Genomic DNA, 18,959 nt, shown 5'->3' with positions numbered 1-18,959 from the left:
CAACTAGGCCAGTGCACCACAACTATTGAGCCTGTGCTCTAGAGCCTGGGTGCTGCGAGACCATGTGCCACAACTACTGAAAGCCCACGTGTCAGAGCCCGTGCTCATCAACGAGACGCCACTGCAATGAAAAGCCTGTACACTGCAACTGGAGTTTGCCAACTGTACACTGCCCCCTCTTGCTGCAACTGGAGAAAAGCCTGCACGGCAGTGAAGACCCAGCACAGCCATAAAGTATATATATACAACATGGGAATCCAGATGTGCAGCCCATTTTATGTCACTTGTCCCCCGAGAGGTTGGCACAAAGAGTCAAGCTTCTGGAGGCAGGCTTATTAGTCTGACCCCAGCTCTCCATTTACTAGTTCTCGGAACTGGCCGAATCTTAGCTTCCGCACCTATAAAATGGAATCTAACCTCCATCTGAGGTTGTGGAAAGGATTAGAAATAAAGATGTAAAGTATTTTGCATAGTGTCTTGTGCAGAGCAGCCATTCAATAACTGATAATTATTAGTTTCTTAAAGGGTAAATAAATTCAGAAGAAATTTGAGACCCAATTAATTTAAGTTACACCAACAATTTTATTGACAAGCGTATTAAGTTTGGGGGATATTTCTAGTTCCCCTCTCCAAGTATTAAATAAGCTACCTCTTAACCTCTTTGTGGTTCAGTTTGCTCATCTGTAAAGTAGGGATAGTAACAGAACTTTTGCAAAGACTAATAAGTAACTTAATGTATAGGTAAATCTCTTAGAACAAGGCACATTGTAAGGGCTGTACAAGTGTTCACTACTTTAACTGCTACCATATAAACACTCTTAATTGCAAATAGGCCATTGTTCTCATAAACTAGAGCTAGGAAGGCCTCTGTATAGGGCTAGGGCGCAGGCCTGTCCTTGTCTTACAATGTGGCTCTGGCTAAGACCTGGGTTTTGGGGATCCTGGCCCTGCTCTGCAGATGAATATTTTCGTTGTACCTTTGTGTCCCCCTCTTCAACTCTTTGCAGAAATACACTCCAGTACTCAACATCTGCTAACAGCCCAGTGGTTTTTCAAGAGGGAGAAACTCAAATTCAGAGTGGGTCGGGGACTCATTCAGGGGCCCAGCAGCAGCAGGAGCAGAATTCTCCAGCTATTTCAGAGTCCAGTCCTAATGCCATTATCTCTCCGCTCTGTGCGCCTCCTTCCTCTTGGCTGTCTCCACTGTCCTGGGTGGATCTTCTCCAAGAGCTGCCAACTTGGAGCAAACAGCAGAGGCTAGATGGGATGCACTAATGGGTGTCCTTGACTCTGGCATCTGAGCACGAGCTGTGCACAGGCCACAGGCTGGGCTGGCCTGGCCTGATGACCTGGGCAGCCCATAGCCCACTGAGATGGAGGTGCGAGAGGAAATGTGCGCTTGTCTTACTCAGCCCACGAAGCCTCTGCTCCAGATAAGCTTCGATGTTCCCCCCGACACCAAAAGGACCTACCACAGGCCCAGAGCTACTCCATCCACAGCTGAAGCTTTGCGGGGGGGTGGGGGGGCTGTTGATAGAAGAGGAACAGCAGCAGATAGAAAGGAAGGTGAATGCAGGAGCAGGCCCTCTTCGATGTGAGAAGTGGCTGGAAATGAGCCTTGTCTAGGTCTGAGTGAGGCCCAGGCGCACTGGCAGCTGGGGCTCTTCTTACAGGGCGAGTAGTCCCTTCTCTTCTAGGCCCTTCTGGTTCTCCTCGGCTCACTCATCTCAGTTCAGATGGCTCCAGTGGTCACCAGCATCGCCAACGGATCTTCTCAGATGTAGGACTTAAAGCCAAGAATTCCGAGCCTGGGGTCTTGGTTTCGGTGAGCACCAGATCCTTGTCTGGAGCCGAGATGATAAACTACTTATTGCAGAGGACCCTTGAGCAGATAAAATGAGGTAACAGAACCCCTTCTGCCACATCGCTCTGTCCAAATGGCACCTTATCACACTGGGCTGCCGTGGTCTGTTCATCCAAAAACATCTCGTCTCATCCTATTTCTTGGGCAACTGCTATGCTTCATTCACGTGGCACGTGGTAGGCATTCACTAAAGTAAAACTGATGCCTGGGGCCAGAGCTGGTCCACAGGTGGGTTTTGTTTTGCCGGCAGAGTATGTAGAAGACTTTTCTTGTTGAAATCGGGAGATTCATGCACACATCTGGACTCCTCAGTTTCTCTGGAAAAGTTAAAAGACAGGACTGCAGGGCCTATGTTCCTCCTGCTTGGAGACAGTCCATTAGCACTCAGGAGAGGCCACTCTCTCTAGAGATGCTCTCCACTGTGTCCGTCTCCATCACTCCTTCTCCTCTCACAATGGGATGGCTTCCGCTTTACTCAGTGATTCCACCTGCCAGGGCCCTGTAGGCAGCTGAGTCAGCAGCTCCTGCTGGTGATTTGGGCAGTAATGGAAGTGAAGTTCTCCATCAGCCCCACCAAAGAGAGTTTCAACACACGCTTGTTGAACAGGCAGCATCTGCGTCTTGCCAGGCAAACAGAATTACTGTGCCTATGGAGAGACACCATCCCCAGAGAGGTACTCTAGACAACCAGCTGTTGCAGGGGTGCCCAATGGCAATGATGTCTGCTTGATCTGGCTGCCACCAATCCTTTCTCTGGCTCACCCTCTCTGGTGACAATAGATGATGATGTGCCATTTGGGTAAGAAGAAGGAAGGAGGGTGGCACTGGCTTTATCGAGCCACTCTCAGTCAGCAGGGAAAACATCTCTGGCCTCCCCGCATTCAACTATTGTAATCATTATCACCAGGAAACAGACCCAAATACCCAACAACAAAAGGAAAGGAAGGGGTGATGGAGGTGGCAAGGAGAGCATCATTTTGAGCTGAAGAAAGCAGCGGGCACAAGAGTGGGAATGCAAAACCACTGGGAGGCTTAGTAAGGGCCCGAAACTGGGGGTGTGGCAGGAGGTACGGGTAGAAGAATGACAGCTGCCACATTAAAGTAGTGAGCTGTGAGAGAAGCCAAGGAGGGAGGTCTTAAGGGAACAAAGGCATGGGGCCCCCGCTTCAAGAAGGAAAATCCACTGCAATACTGAACAACACTCATGTGGGGAGGATACAGATGGACAAGTATCACCACCCACCCTGATTTCAACGTGGAATTCAATTAACCCCTAAAAAAGGAACTCCAGAGAAGAGGTTTTCAAACCATCTTTAGGATTTTTCAAACTAGACGTAACCCCCCTGGACAGCATTTTGTAAAACTGATTCAACAGAGCTGCTCTGGTGACGGAAGACAGGCAGGAACCACCCCCTTCCACTCTCACACTCCCCTTACAGGGCTCCACAACGCCAAGGAACACGGTTCAAAGATCACTGAGCTTGAGTAGAAGCACCTATTCCTTTTACAAAGCAGAACAGGCCACCCCAAAAGAGAGCTCGTAAGAGGCTAAGTGCTCCTACACAGATGAACAGTTCCACTTCCTGTTGCCACATTGTTAACTATTTATTGAATGAGGCAATAATAGACAGAATGGAAAACGACACAGAATCCATGCTCTGCTACTGGGGATCTGCTTCTCTTCTTCTTCTTGGCAATTTCTCAAACTATCAGAAGGGTATTTCACCACAAAGGAACACGGACTTTAAAGCCCCTGGACAGTTTTACAATGATGATAAAAATAATAATTAAAAAAATAACAAATTGTAGAACTAGGACTGTTTTATGTAATTTCCCTCCCCTCCCCCCATTACGTACAGAAAAAAAAAAACATACAAAGAACACTGGATAGTTTTATATAAAACAAGCAAATACAAGAATCTGAAACTTTTCTCAAAGGCTGAGCAAGACATGAAGAATCTTTTTAATGTCGCGTTAAAAAAAAAAAAAAACAACACATTAAATACACAGTCACACATGGGGGTGGGAGGGGCCCGGGAGGAGGGAGGAAGAGACGTCCCTGTACTCAAGGAGCAGAGATTTGGCCTGTCAAAAAGTCAGGTGAATTTAACCCCTGGAGATTCAGGGCTTGTGACTGAGAAATCACAGAATTTCATTACAAAGAACACCCAGACCAATTAACAGCCGTGAGAAGGAAGCTGTGGGGCCTGGGCCTAGCACGATGCACCTGGGACAGCTGCAAGGTCCCTTCTGAGACTGGACCTGACCCAGGGGCGCAGGAAGCACCCTCAGCCCTCTTCTCTCCAATGCCCCTCAGTCCGGTGGCCAGCCTTCCGCGCGCCAGGAGCCCCTGTCAGTTCTCGTCTCCTCTGTTAAGCTACAGGAAGTCACAGGAAGGGAAAAAGTTGCTCCCATCGGTGCACCCCAGTCTTTAAAAGATTTTTCTCTCCCTCCTTCCTTTCCCCTTCCAACTCCTCCCACCTCCTCATTCTCTCTCCACCACGCACACACCCACAAGCACACGCAACGCGCACGCATTCCTCAAACCCTTAATACTTCTGTCACCTTCAGTTCATATACATGACCAATTCAGGACTGACCTTAAAACCAAAGTGACGGGTTAATAGTCGTGAGATCAAGAAGGTTTCCTGGGGAGGGGAGGAGATAGGAGGCTGAAGGAAACCCTCTCGGCCCTGCCTGGGAGCTTTAAAGACATTTCATTTGCCTGTGGCAAGGTCAGCATCTGGGCCAGCCCGAGGAGCGTCTTCAGCTGCCAGACCACGTGGCCCCTGGATCTTGCAAGCACAGTTTCTGGACCTCACCCCGATCCAGAACCTCCGTTCTCAGGTGAGCCCAGCAGGGAGAGTTCTGGGTGGCCACTGGGAGGCAGCTTTGGTGAAGGGCATGGTCACCTCAGCCTGAGTTTGTCAGTAGCTCAACGCATGACCCTGGTATGAACAAAACCAGGTGGCTGTCTGGCCACGTACCCTACACCCACTAAACTGGGTGAATTATTTTTCCACAGCTCACCTTGATTTCATACAGATAATTCCATGCGGGTTTCTTTTATATATATATATATATATATATATACATATATATATATACTTTATATATATATGTAAATGTGTATATCCATATGTACACATATACATATATTCACACTCACACATACACACACCGAAGTATACACATGTTTCCACAGAAAGAAGTCCTGCCACAATTTGGCTTTTTCGGGACCGTGAAATTGACAACGCAGTATCTTATTCCACCAATCCCAGAAAATCAAGAGTGGTGCTTTTTAAAAAATGCAATTCCAAAATGCGCTGCCTTTCTTCCTTTTTAAAAAAAAGGTTAACAAAACTTTTCTTCCAAAGTCGAGAGACTTAATTCCATTTGATTGCACCTCTGCAAACGTGTAAAAAATTTTGAAGTAGACTAGAAAATGATGCCATGGTATGGCTGCATGTCACTGTTCCAATGTCACCACCTCCACAGCCTGGCCGTCCATGGTGACTGCGCTGTCCGATATCCTGGTGGTCACAGGGGCCATGGCCACCTGCACCGGCCCATTACCCTGGGCGAGGCTGGTTACCACAGTCTGGTACATGCTCACAGGTATCTGGACCAGTCCTGGGGAGACAGGGGGAGACCATTAGTGGGGACTGGGTATAGGTTTCCAGATGCTGGCTGGACAGGGCAATTAGCTCCAGCCCTCGGGGTACCACTGTCTGCAGCCGCAGGTAACTGCATACCCACTGTCCAGGCACAAATACATCCCTTTCCCCACCCCATTTTAATTCTTTAAAACAGACTATCAGGAAAGAGAAATGTGGAGAAGTTGTAGAAACATGCCTCAGAACAGGGCCTCCCCAACGTGCCGAGAGATGACCCCGCCTGCCTGCCTCTCTCCATCTTTAGGAGGCCCGCATAGACCCCTCAGGGATGAATTCTCCTCCCAACAAGCCTGTCTCTTCTGACTGCCCTCCTCTCTAGGAGAGGCTGCCGTTCGTGTTCCTGGATATTCACTACACTGACTTCTTCAACCCTCTCTCTGCCTACGCTGAAGTTTCTCTCAGCTTGAAAGAACTTCTCCCTCAAACTTAGCCTGCCTTCTGGCCATTGTCCCTCTCCTCCAGGTCAGCTTTTTTTCCCTAAAGCCTAGGTCATTAGTTTTCTGATTTTAGATTTCATAGACCAGTAGAAATTTTAAATACATTCTGGGGTCAACTTAAAAAAAAAAAAATCCCAACTACCTCCTAATATCTCTATTATTTCACAGTAAAAAGAAGTGTTTAGTAGAAAGAGAGGAGGAAGTGAATAATTTCAGAAAAGGGCAGTCCTTCCAAAGAAAGGAAAACTGACAATTTTATATGACATATTAAAAAAAAAGAATTTCCAATTAAATAAGACAGAATAAATACATACATAAAATTCTTCTTCCTCATAAAACAAAAATTATAGTGAAGGAGAAAAAAAAAAGATATGAATTAGAGATGTCAATATATTGGATTGCCCAAAAAGTTGATTCGGGTTTTTAAATAACATCTTAGGGAAAACACAAACTTTTTGGCCAACCCAGTATTTCTGGGAGATGCAAAGCATACATAAAGTGGTTCTGACATTAAAGAAGGGGAAGCTGCACGTCCTGTGTCCTGGAGTTCTCAGGGCATGGAGGCTCAGCTACTGTAGAATGAGAGGAAGAAGTGAAAGATAGGAGTTAGCTGACAGTTTGTATTCAACTGACTGGATCAGTAGGTCCTATCAATCCCAACACCCAGGCCTTTGTTGACCAGACACCTGAAGTTCATCCACTGTATTGAGAAACTGACCTGGAGAAGCCCCAGAGAAGATCTATGATGGTATCTGGTGGGTGGGGAGGTGAGGGGTCGGGGGTGTGGAGACAATGAAAAATCTGGCCTGCAGTCCTAATACTGACCACCCCGAGGCCTACAGGTCACCCAGCTCTGCCCTGCCCAACAAGCAGTGTTTCAGTCTCGCTCTTAAGGAACACAGAGGTAACAGACAACATGGGGAGCAGAAACAAAAACAAATGGCCCCAAACCCTCATATCTTCAGAGACAGAAAAGATTTGTATCACACAAACACATACTTTTATTAAAAAGGAATGAGAGACAATTTGTTAAAGAAATCAAATAGATGAAATACATTCCACAGAAAGATGAGAGTCAAGTCAAGGATATCTTCCAGGGAGCAGAAGAGATTAAAAGATGGAAAGTAGGAGACCTTAAGAGATCCAATCCCTGATAAAAGAGATTTCTAGAGACTAGAAGAAACAGAAGGTAGGAAATTATCAGACACATTGCAAGTAAATCTCTAGAACTGAAAAACATGAGTTTCAGATTGAAAAGGCCCATTAGATACCCAGCAGAACAGAAGAAAGAAGATTCAGATGCTAAGACACAGCTTCGTAAAATTTCAGAACACTAAGGATAAAGCAGAGATCCCACAAGATTGGAGAAAGGGGGAAAAAAAAGTCACATACAAAGAACTGGAAACCATATTAGATTTCTCAAAAGCAAGCCTGGAGGCTAGATGATGATGGAGCAGTGGCCTCAAACCTCTGCGAGCAAATGCTTTCAGCCTAGAATTCTCTCTCCAGCCCATGAAATGACACCCACGCCAATTAAGTGTGGGGATAGAATAAACACCTCCTCAGACTTGTAAGCGCTGTAACAGCCGGCTACCCGTGCACACTTTCTTTGGAAGCTCTGAAGGATGTTCCCCAAAGAAATGAGACAGGAAAACTGAAGAAATAAGTGGCTGTGGGGTCCAGGAGACAGAGAACCCACTGTAGGGAGCTTGGGGACAGGATGAGGGCCCAGGAAGGGGGCTGTGCAGTATGTCTGGGAGGACAGAGGGGATGTGGCATGAGCTCGTGGGATAGAGTACCTCGAGGGGTCTTCCAGAATTGGGTAGAACCGGTGATTACTCCTTAAAAAGTAGAAGAAAAAAAAAAAGCAAGGATTAACCATACCCACTCGTCGTGGCAGCGAACAAGTTTTACCTTTATAAAAATTTTATGTTTATAACAATATAAACATAGAAACTGAGTTATTGAAAATAGTGATAATGTCTCAACTCAAGAAATAATATGACTATTATTTAGAATAATACACATACATACCAGAAAAAAGAACATGGAGTGTTGCCGCTGGAGTACACACACACACACACACCCCCCCACACACACACATATATATTTTTAAGGCCTTTTAGTTCTTTTTGTCATTTAAAACTGTGTATCACTTTGATGAAAATAAAAATTAATTGTAAAAGGGATGTTTTACCAGAATATTTCCTAATGCAAAAAAAAATTCAAACATAAAATAACATGTTATTTTACAATGTTAAATTGTATCTAATTGTTTTCCAGGGGTAACTGTTGACAGTTTGGAAATAAGTATCTGTTGATGCTTCCCTGGTGGCTCATACGGGTGGTAAAGAATCTTTCTACACTGAGGAAGACCTGGGTTTGATCCTTGGGTTGGGAAGATCCCCTGGAGAAGGGAATGGCTACCCACTCCAGTATTCTTGCCTGGAGAATCCCATGGACAGAGGAACCTGGAGGGCTACACTCCATGGGGTCACAAAAAGTTGGACACGACTGAGTGACAAACACAACACCAAACCATAACATTTAATGATGCAACCTGAAATGAGGCTAAATGTTCTGTTTTGTCGACATTTTTGGGATTCCAGGCTTATCCTGGTATGTGTTAATGAGAATGGAAGGCATGACCCACAGTCCTCACACTTGAGATGCTGGGGCCTGAAAGGGGAAGGAGGGAGCCAGCCCATACATCGGCTTCAGAAGGCTGTTGGGTTCAATATTTTTCATATAGACCTTTGCAAATGACTTTCACATGTCTCTAGTCAATTCCTTTTTCCATTCACTCCTTTCTGCCACCCAAGTTATCTTTCTGTAACACATCATTCCCCAAGCTCAAACGTTTCAAATTCCCTGATGCTAGTTAAAAGGTTCCCAAAGCCTATAGTAAAGTTCAAATGTTAGGCCTGGCATTCAGGACTCTTGTGATTTGTCCAGCCTTACTTCCCTCACTCCCTGTGCTTTGGGAATCACCCTGGACTATTCTCAGTTCTCCAACATATTGGTAACCTTCCTTTCTCTGGGCCTTTGCTCTAGCTGTTTGCTACCTGGAATTCCCTTACTGCCCACGCCTTCCCCTTTAAAACCCTCCTCTTGGAAGCCTACCCCAGCTCTAGTCAATATTGAGAGCAGCCTCCTTGGGATTCTCAGTAAGCACTGGACAGTAAGATGTAATCTGGCTGGATCCGGTTAATGCATGTAGATAGGCCTTCCCTGTCTACCTAGATTGAGCCCTAGATTGAGGGTTCCTTCAAGGTCAGGCCTGGCTCTGGTTCATGTTTAGGAAGGTACAAGGTATGCCAAATACTGGCATCAGCACAGCCTCAGGGCAGCAGGTCAAGGGATTTTATTGCAGGCCCTAACCAACGTGTGGCTGGGCCCTAGTCCCTGGCATCTAGACTACAGGCATGGGCCTGAGTATATGTGAGTATGTGAAGACCAAGACCCCCTTCCATCATCCTAGTAGATCTTCATCATCACTTTCATCCTCTCTTCTGGTCAAAACAGACAAAGTTAATGAAGCAACATTTTTTGCCAAACGCCCTGTGGCAAAACCAGGACACCTCCAAAGAACCCACATGTTAGCAAACAGCAACCAAAACCAGAAGCAAAGATCAGTCTTATTTCACTGTTCTTGCTTCTGAGATTGATTCAGTTCCAAAAGCTCTAAGCTGGGAGAACAAGTTACAAACTTTACAAACACACTGAACACGACCTTCTTCCTGACTACGAGCAACTGTCCTGGGTCAGTACTGGGGTGGAGAGAAACTGGAAGAATTATTAGAATTAAATCTCTTTCACACTGGTTTATGATGTGTTTGGGTTACCTACGATGTGGGTCCATGTCCCACACTATTGTTGAAACACTTTTTAGTATCACGGAAGATTTGCCCTAAAATAAAATGGAAAAAAGTTCAAATGCAGAAATTCAAACTGGCTGACACTGCTATAACTGGAATAATCTTTTGAACACAAACTGATTTTGTTCCCCTCTTTTACAATTCTTCACTGGTTTCCAACGGCCCGTGGAATATAAAGTCCAAATCCCTTTGCAGGTATTTCAGCCCCTGTTGCTCAGTTAGTTCAGCCTGGTGATAACGTGAATCCCACTGTACATTCTAGGCAGGTCAATGACTTGATTGAGGCTCTTTCCACACCTGCCTCCATGGTGTGCACACATTCTGACTTCTGCCTGGAATGACTATCCTTGGCTTGTTCCTTGAATGGGCTCCTATTCTTCCTTCAGCTGTCAGCTGCAGTCTCTGCTCCTGTCTGAGCTCCTCTTGTCCCAAGGGCCCACAGAACTTTGCACTGGTCTCCATGGAGGAGGCGACAGTCATATACTTTATCACTGGTTACTTATCTCCAAGGAAACTGTAAATTCCTTAAGGGAGAGATGAAATCTCCATATTTGAGTCCCAAGCAATGAGCAGGTGCTCAATAAATGTTTTCTACACAGTTGAATGAAACCTGCCTTCTGAGATTGCACAGGTGTCTACCTCCCCCCCAACCCTGGGACAGAATGATTGACATGGGTGAGCCTTCAGGTGATTAGGAAGTTTCAGAATGGGAGCTCTCAGTCCAGAAAAAGCAATACAGAAATGACTACATTCAAAACTCATCCAAATAAAACCATTTTAAAAGATTTCATTTTCTGTACTTCACAGTTTGGGAAGGAGTAAATTTGGCCTTTACAACTGGGTGATAAGACGATTCCCACACAAAGCTGTCTCGAGAGTGAATGACTAGTGACAGCGACTTCGTATCTAAAAAGCTTCTTGGAGAAATCCCATATACAGGGTATTTCATAACCTCGAATGCCTTGAAATCCAAGCCCATTATTCTCTATGCACAGTTTCAGTCTACCTCTACCTTAAATAAGTGCATTACCATCCCATTGTGAGGATTTTAGAATCTCTCACACACACAGCCATTTTGACATGAGATTAGATTAAATCGTCTCAGTGTCTCTGACCTAGCAGCCTTTATGTCCATGGCAAGGGAAAGGGGGAGGGAGCTAGAGGCTTGGAAACCCAGCGTGCACTAAATCGGCCGGCTGCCCTTGGAAGAGAGATGATTAAATGCTGAGGTACAGTAATCAGGCCAGGATTGTCCCTGCATCTGCTCAGCCTGCTCCTGATTAGCCCTAATCTAGAAGGCGTATGTTAATCTCGCTTGTATTCTGGGTCATTTCGATTGATTAAGCAACAGGAAGCCTTTCCCATTCTACATTAGGGACTTGAAGTTCTCCTTTGCGTTTTTCACAGAGACCCTGCACAACCCTAGTAAGAAAGCTCTCCTGGCATTTGTACAGTGCTTTTTTTTTTTTTTTTAATTTTATTAAATTAGTTATTTATCTATTTTTAAACTTTACAATATTGTATTAGTTTTGCCATACATTGACATGAATCCACCATGGGTACAGTGCTTTTCAAAGTCTTCTCACCCCCACTGCACAGCACTAGCTTCCTGCTGAGACTCTGGAGCAGCAGGCAGGGCAGGTATTCTTTCCTTTCACAAATGATAGGCAAGTTCTTTTGGCAGAACCATGGACTTACCATAAAAGCACACACTTATAAAAACCTGGAGCTTTTAGTACCCCAATCTCTAGTACCTCATCTTTCAAAGCTGTAAGAAACCGTAGAGTTCTTCAGTTTAGAAAATCGAATCCCACCTTTTAATTTCCAAAGCATACAGATAAAAAGTTTATTTAAACAGAACAAAACATGGACTGAGGAAGACTGAATGACTTAGCCTGTGGTGAGGCAAGGCAGCTGGGAGTCTCTGCAAGCACCGGCAAACCTTTACCACTGATCACTACAGCCAGGCGCAGGCACCTGGAAGGGAGAGGACAGTCCCTTTTGGGCTCACTGCTACCTCTCCTCTCAGGCTTCTTGGTAAGGTTTACAGAATTGGCAAAAACGGGAAAAGAGGCCAAAAGAGACTTGGGAACTTCAGGTCCCAGTGCAAGAATTTCCTTGGCCAATAGCAGTCAGCCGCCAAATCCTGGAGGAACTGCTGGCCCCAGAACAGAAAGAGGAGACCTGACCCTGCTCTATTTTTCTACCAGTTGGGTATCAATCTTGAGCCCAAATGGTCAAACACGCTCCTCCCATCTTAACAAATGGCAATTACATTCTTTTAGTTGTTCAGGCCCAAAACTTGGAAATCAGGCCATCTCTGATTTCTCATGCAATTCATCAGCAAATTCTCTCCTTTCAAACATAAACCCAGAACACAGCCACATCGGCTGCTGCTCCCCTGGGTGAACTCCTATCCTTTCTCACCTGGACTACATGTTAGCTTCCCTCCAGATCGCCCTGCGTCAGCCCTGGCTCCAGTGCACTCTCTGCTCCCCACACAGAAGCCAGAGGGATCTTCCAAAACTTCCACATGATGGACATGCGGACACACATTCTGAAAATTCAGATATTTGCTTTTCCTTGTTTTCTGCAAAACGGGTTCTGCAGTGGCACTGACACCAGGCTCTGAACGTGTCACCAGGGGAGGCTTTGTGGTAGACCATGGGCGCCAGCGAGAGTAACTTTGAAGGTTAGGGTCACTGCCCTGCACACTCTGGATTCATCATTCATGAGCTGATCTACTCTATTCCTGACCTCTTCTGAAGTAATGAGTTCCATCACCTACCTACCACGTGATGAATCTCTTTCTCTCACACACACGTATGCATATAACTGGAATTTATTTACTGACGGGAATTCATTTATTTATCCCAAGACTAACTTCTCTTAGCGTTTTGAGATCTGATGAATAAGTCTATACATCACAGTTAGCTAAATCTTGAGATATTGTTTGACAACAGCTACTCCAACTACCCCTGCCTTTTTGGTGGCTCCCTACTAAGGGAAAAATAAAGTCCACATAGCTAATAGATGAGGGATTATATCAGCCTTTCCCACAAATACTCTACCTTATGCCTTCATCACAACTGTACCTGTCTCCTCAGTACACCCTAGCCACCACATGTATTTACTCAGGCAGGCCTCTCTGCCTAGAATTACCCCTGCCAACCTACGTCCTGTTCTTCCCCCATCTTTCAAGGGTTCCTCCAGATGGAACAGCCCATCAGGTTCTCTCCTTCCGGGGGTTTTATTGCTTTACCACTCATTTGGCACCAGATCTGTGCTAACCTGTTCCCAAATAGTTACTGTTTTTCTCTATACAAACACTGCTTACTTAGATCTTGGCAGGACGATGTTCTTGAACAGTGAGCAACTTGAACAGAGTAGACGTTAATACCTCAATATGACAATTGATCATGTCCTTCATGATTTTCAGAAACTTGGTTACACTCCCCTTAGCTTTGGTCTCTGTGGCCCGAAGCCTTTTACTCTGCTTTGGAATGAGTACCATTCTCCGCACAACATTCTTAAGGCAGCAGCTGAATGCTGTATAGCAGTTCAGCTGCATTTGATGTGAAGGTAGAACAGGTGCTTTTACTTCCATTAGCTTCCCAGTCAGAAAGAATCCTGGCTCTGCCACTTACAGGTTTATGAAGTCTCACTTTCCTCCTACATAAAATGGTTATTACTGATATTCTCAGGCTTGTTGAGAACTAGGTGTGCTGATGTGGATAGAGTCTGGCAGAGTGCCTGGCACATAGTAGGTGAACACTAAATGTCAGCTGCTTTCCCAGATGACTTGGAATGAGAGGTCTGATGAAGTCTGGCTGGGGTCACAGATGTTAGACTAAAGCTCTCAGGAAGCAGAAAGGAAAGCAGAGACAGCGCAGATCTCCTTTCAGCTGCTATTTGCTCCTGCCAGGAAGCACATCACTTGCCAAAGGCCTTCAAAGATGTAAAGATTAGAGATAAAAGCCATGAAATCAGGGCAGATGGACTGGCGGGCTGCTTCCTTTCTGAATGCAGCGATGGTCAGCACAGGCACTGGAACTGCACGATGACATGTATGAAATAGCTGCTGATTCGGTATAGCAGTAAAGACACAACCTAGGCTAAACCACTAATCAATATTAAGAATGTTAACTATATGATCAGGGACAGTATGACATGATGTCACCATGCTGATAAACTTCTAAACCCCAAAACTAACAGCATACGCTGGAGCCCAGCGGAGCTCAGGGTTGCAGGCCTAGTCAGGGTCACCCAGAACCACAGACTGCCCTCCCCCCACTCCATGCCACGCCAAGACAGAGCGGGACAGACAGCCTGAGGAAGAATGGGCCTTTCATTTGCTCTCACAATCTGGGAAACCTTTGGGAATTGTTGTTTGCTGTAACTGAACCTTTCAGCCCAAAGGCCTTCCTAGTTGGTCATGGAAATATCTTTTAGTTTGGGAGAAAAATATTGATGGTTGTGAGAGAAAAGTAGCTAAACAAATAAATTATCAAGTAAACATAACAGTTGGTAAAAGAGCAATAATTCTTAAAGCTGAAAGGAAAAATTTGCAATGTAATGCTTTCTGTGGTTTATGCATAAGAAAGTGAACTGTATGTATTAGGAAAATGCTAGCTTAAATGGGGAACCTGTGACTGTGACTGGAAAGGAGAGGAATAAATAAGAAAGTGAAACCATCTATTGTTATTACCAAAGTCCCTTCTGCAGTTTTTAAAGAGCCATCAAAAATATCTATAAGTGTTTTTAGGGATGACAGGCAGGAGGGAAGTCCTTTAAAAAATCTTATCTTCAGGCCTGGAAAGAAGTTACATCAGTGCCTGACATCTAAGGAAAGCCACTATTATATGAAGAAAAATAGGCATGGTGTGTCCTGGCATAGAGATGGGAGAACATGATGGAAAACCAGGTAAAGAAGCTAGTAGGCAGGTGGCAGGCAGATAAAGAGGCTGAGAAACACAAACAAGGACCACATGGAAAGAGGACCGATGAGGGCAAGAAAATGAAGGTCATGAAAAGAACAATGATATCAAATGAAAAGGAGAGCCAGGTAGCCCTCATAATAGTAAGACAAGGGAGAAATAGAAAAAGCATTTCTCTCTCAGTGGTTCTGTTTCTGCTATATTAGCTGCTTCTGGGACATTTAATCTTCCTTTTCCGTGTTTTTAAAGTCCATGGCTTTTGAGGGCATTTGAGGGATTTATGGATTAAAATATGTATTACATCTGGCAAGTACTGAATATTCTCATGAAGCCAATAGCAGACTCAGAGGTACCCTGGTGTAATAGGCACTTCGCAGCACCCAAGATTTTCTCTCCTCTGACTAGACAATCTCAACCTGCTCTTGGAAAAACCACTTTCTGCAATAACTTCCACAGCAGTGGCTTTTTCTGTGTAGGACAATTTCACTATGTCCTTAGCCTTGATTTTGCAGACCACAAGAAAATCATCTTGCCTGCATCCCACAAGCCAAATGTTAAGAGTGAATTCACTTTTACTTCATTAGTGAATGTATTTCTTTTTTTAAAAAAGGTATTTCAAAACATAATTGGGAGATACAATTTTACCATTCCCTCTTGAAATTACTAGAGTCCCCAGGAACATGAACGAAATCAGGGTTTTGCCCTTTAGTGTTCAGAATCACCATGGGCTACATCCTGGAGACTGAAACCCCAATGTAAGACTGAACAAGCTGACTCCAATCCATGCTGTTCTGACCAAGAGGGCTTTAAACCAAAAATGGCAAGAGAGAAAAGTGTTTAAAGCTTGCGGGACATGTAGGTGCTCAGGAGGATGTGTGATCAGAGATGTACGGAGAAGGGCAGGAGCTATCTAGTAAAGTTCCAGAGATCACTGGAAGGGGATAAGGGAAACACCCCAAATCTCCAAAGTCTGTGCAGTAGACAAGGTGTGAACAATATGTAAAGAGTTGATATTTTTAAATATTAAATAGAGCCCATCTGACAGAAACCTCAGGAGAAAGTTACCAAGCTCTTTAAGAGTTTGGAATAGTCGGGTGAAGAAATGGGCCAATCAGGAGTTACCTAGAGTTAAGAAAGGAGATTTATTTATTTTTCTGTTATTATTTTCAAAATTTTTATTATAGAAAATTTCAAATAGGCACAAAAGGAGAGAGAGTAGTGTAAGGACTCCTACCCCCTGTGCCCACCACCCAGCCCTTGCCTCCTCCATCTGAACAGGGACAGACTGAGGCAAAAAATCTGCCAAAGGTGCTCTCTTGATTTTTCAATGCCTCACTTATTAGCCCAATCTTTTGGGCATCATTTGGGGGTTTCCCTGATGGCTCAGATGGTAAAGAATCCACTTGCAATGCAGGAGACCCAAGCTTGATCCCTGGGTCAGGAAGATCCCCTGGAGAAGGGAATGGCTACCCACTTCAGTATTCCTGCCTGGAGAATTCCTGAACAGAGGAGCCTGGTGGGCTATAGTCCATGGGGTCACAGAGTCAGACATGACTGAGCGCCTCAGCAAAATTTGCTTTAGACATAGTCAGACACCTGAAGACAGCAAATTAGAGGTGGAAATAAACAGTTAAGGGGTCAGATGGTCACAAAGAAAAAAATCTATCTTATAAACTTCATTTAAATCGAGTATTATTCCATCTTTCCTATCTGGACTGTAGTTAGCATAACCAAACTGTTAATGGGGACAAGTTCTTTATAAAAGAATTCCAGCTAATAAAGGCAGAGGAATGATAACACTAGAGAAATCACTAGCTTGAAACTTTTAGTGAAATAATGGATCTACACAAAATCATTAATGGTTACTAAAACCATTGGGGCTTCCCTGATAGTTCAGCTAGTAAAGAATCTGCCTGTAATGCAGGAGACCCCAGTTCAATTTCTGGGTTAGGAAGATCCCCTGGAGAAGAGATAAGCTACCCATTCGTGTTTTTGGGCTTCCCTGGTGGCTCAAAACCATTAGGTGACCAGGTGATGAGGACTGTAGAATAAAGGAATTCCACCACCCAGGCAGGCTGCAGTGCCTGGAAAGGTAGCCTCTTAGTCTACCCTACAGCCACTTCCTTCTTTCCACAAAGATGAAGCTCCTGTGGCCTTCTGTTCAGCACCCATTCGCAATGGGCAATTTGCCATACAGAGGCCTGACAATGACACAGAACTTTTCAAAAGCACCGGGCAAGAAGGGCCACCAGAAAGGGGAGCAGCAGGAAGTCTGCTTCCCATGCACACCTGTGCCAGGGGTACAGAGGTGTCTCTGACATCTACCTGTGGGATTTACAAATCCTTTGGGAAAGGTGCCAGCACACTGAGTGCTAATGATGCCCATTATATAAAGGTAGATCTTTATAGTCACCTCTTAGTTGAACCAAAGGGAGGATGGGTCATTTCCTCCACACTGCCCCGCTAAACTCTGATTTTATGATGTGTTTTTCTTGCCACAGACTTATTTTCTAATCATGTCTTCTTTAAGCTAACATGAAAATTAATTTGTATTTCTTAAGTATGCAGCAGCTGGGCAGGGGGTGGAGGAGATGGTTCAGGCTTTACCCTGGCTTGCTTAGAGAAACCGTCCAAGGATTTAAAATGTGTCATGAGTGATCTGCACGACAGATATTCTGTGTATGGCAACTATATTTACATTTATAAAACCAACAGGGCCATTTCTGTTTCATAGGGCTGCTATGAGGATAAGTAACATTATATTTAAATGATTTAAGTTCTTGAGAAAAGAGATATTGTCTAAATTTGAGGTAGTATGGGTGGCTCAGACGGTGAAGAATCTGCTCACAATACTGGGTTCGATCCCTGGGTTGGGAAGATCCCCTGGAGAAGGGAATAGCAACCCACTCCAGTACTCTTGCCTGGAGAATTCCATGGACAGAGGAGCCTAGTGGGCTACAGTCCATGGGGTTGCAAAGAGTCAGACACGACTGAGTGACTAACATACATACACATCGTTATTTCATAAAGGTTTTCTCCCAGGAGTCAAAGCCACCATGTAGTAGCTACTAGAGATGGACAAATGGAAGAAACAAGCTTAAAGGTCTGCCCTTGCTCCCCAGACTTGCTGAAAATGGAAGATGCCACCAACTCAGTGCTCAACCCCCAGGAATATTGTCCACGCCCCATGTTGTACACAAAATGAACAATCCATATACACACTCTTGGCCTGCGAGTGTTCACATGCCCTCTTGTCAATGAGAAGCTCTGTTTAATGAGAAAAGAACTCTTCAGGTAGACAGTGGGGCTGTGAAAGCTGAAGGAAGGGAAGGCCAGGGAGCAGGTCAGCTCTAAGTGGACATTCCTAACATTAAAGCCTTTTCTCATAGTTGCAATTCATTTTTACTATCATTATTATTACTGTTTTGTGAGACGTTGGAGGGGCTGGGGAAAAGGACACAAGATTCTTAGAGGAAAAATAATTTTAAGGTGAAAAGACAAAGATCATAGTCAAGAAACACTGCTGGAAGCTGATCCAAAAATAATCAGGCAAGTTTCCTTTTCTCCTTTCCGCAAGGCTGAAATATTGGGGTGGCCAAAAAAGTTCGTTCAGGTTTTTTCCATAAGTCTAAGGCTCACTTAAGCAGTCGAGACATTTCAGGAGGTTCAGACCAATCTCTAAAAATAGTCCTGTCCATGAGAACTCACTGTGAAGGTGAGCACAGTGTACCTATGCACTGGCAGTAAGGTGGCTACAGAGCACCTGAAACGTGGCTAGTGTAACTGAGGAACTGAGTCTTTAATTTTATTTGATTTTAATTAATTTCAGTTTATAAAGGGCTAGAGCAAGGCTCTAAAACCTTCCCAGAGCTTCCAGTGAGCCAACTCCACACCTTAAGCATGCTTCAACTGCATACACACTGCAGAACATGGTAAGAGTTGCTTTTGTTTAGATGGAAACTCAATCTGAAATTAGATGCTCTGCATTCACCTAAAATATATTTTCCTGGCATTTCCCTTATTTACATCACAGCTTTTTCTTTACTGCCTGACCCCATCAACTTATTTTAACATATCCTACCTCCTGGGTGCCCTGAGAAACTTTGCCAGCACTGGAGAGTACTACAGTAGAGCTATACATTACAGCCCTACAAGCAGCAGGGGGA

At 44.6% G+C, this 18,959-nt stretch overlaps 1 protein-coding gene across 4 annotated transcripts in view; it reads right to left on the bottom strand.

Moving 5' to 3' along the window:
- Positions 1-5,087: 5,087 nt before the first annotated feature.
- Positions 5,088-18,959, bottom strand: part of NRF1 (nuclear respiratory factor 1) — a 121,088-nt gene continuing 107,216 nt past the window's right edge. For 2 of the 4 annotated variants that reach the window (XM_081531302.1, XM_081531301.1), the window contains 2 exons: positions 7,778-7,819; positions 5,088-5,497 (listed from right to left, as the gene is read on the bottom strand). In XM_081531302.1, the coding sequence (XP_081387428.1) occupies positions 5,334-5,497; positions 7,778-7,819 (206 nt within the window). In that variant the 3' untranslated portion in view covers positions 5,088-5,333. The remainder of the gene's footprint in view (positions 5,498-7,777; positions 7,820-18,959) is intronic. The other 2 variants (XM_081531304.1, XM_081531303.1) reach the window with 1 other exon arrangement.

Source organism: Giraffa tippelskirchi, chromosome 10 (assembly GCF_054371585.1).
Source record: "Giraffa tippelskirchi isolate mGirTip1 chromosome 10, T2T-mGirTip1v1.2.pri, whole genome shotgun sequence".
In the NCBI taxonomy this organism is placed as follows: Eukaryota; Metazoa; Chordata; class Mammalia; order Artiodactyla; family Giraffidae; genus Giraffa; species Giraffa tippelskirchi.
The sequence above is the reverse complement of the archived record's forward strand: the minus strand, read 5'-3'. Positions and strand labels throughout refer to the sequence as shown.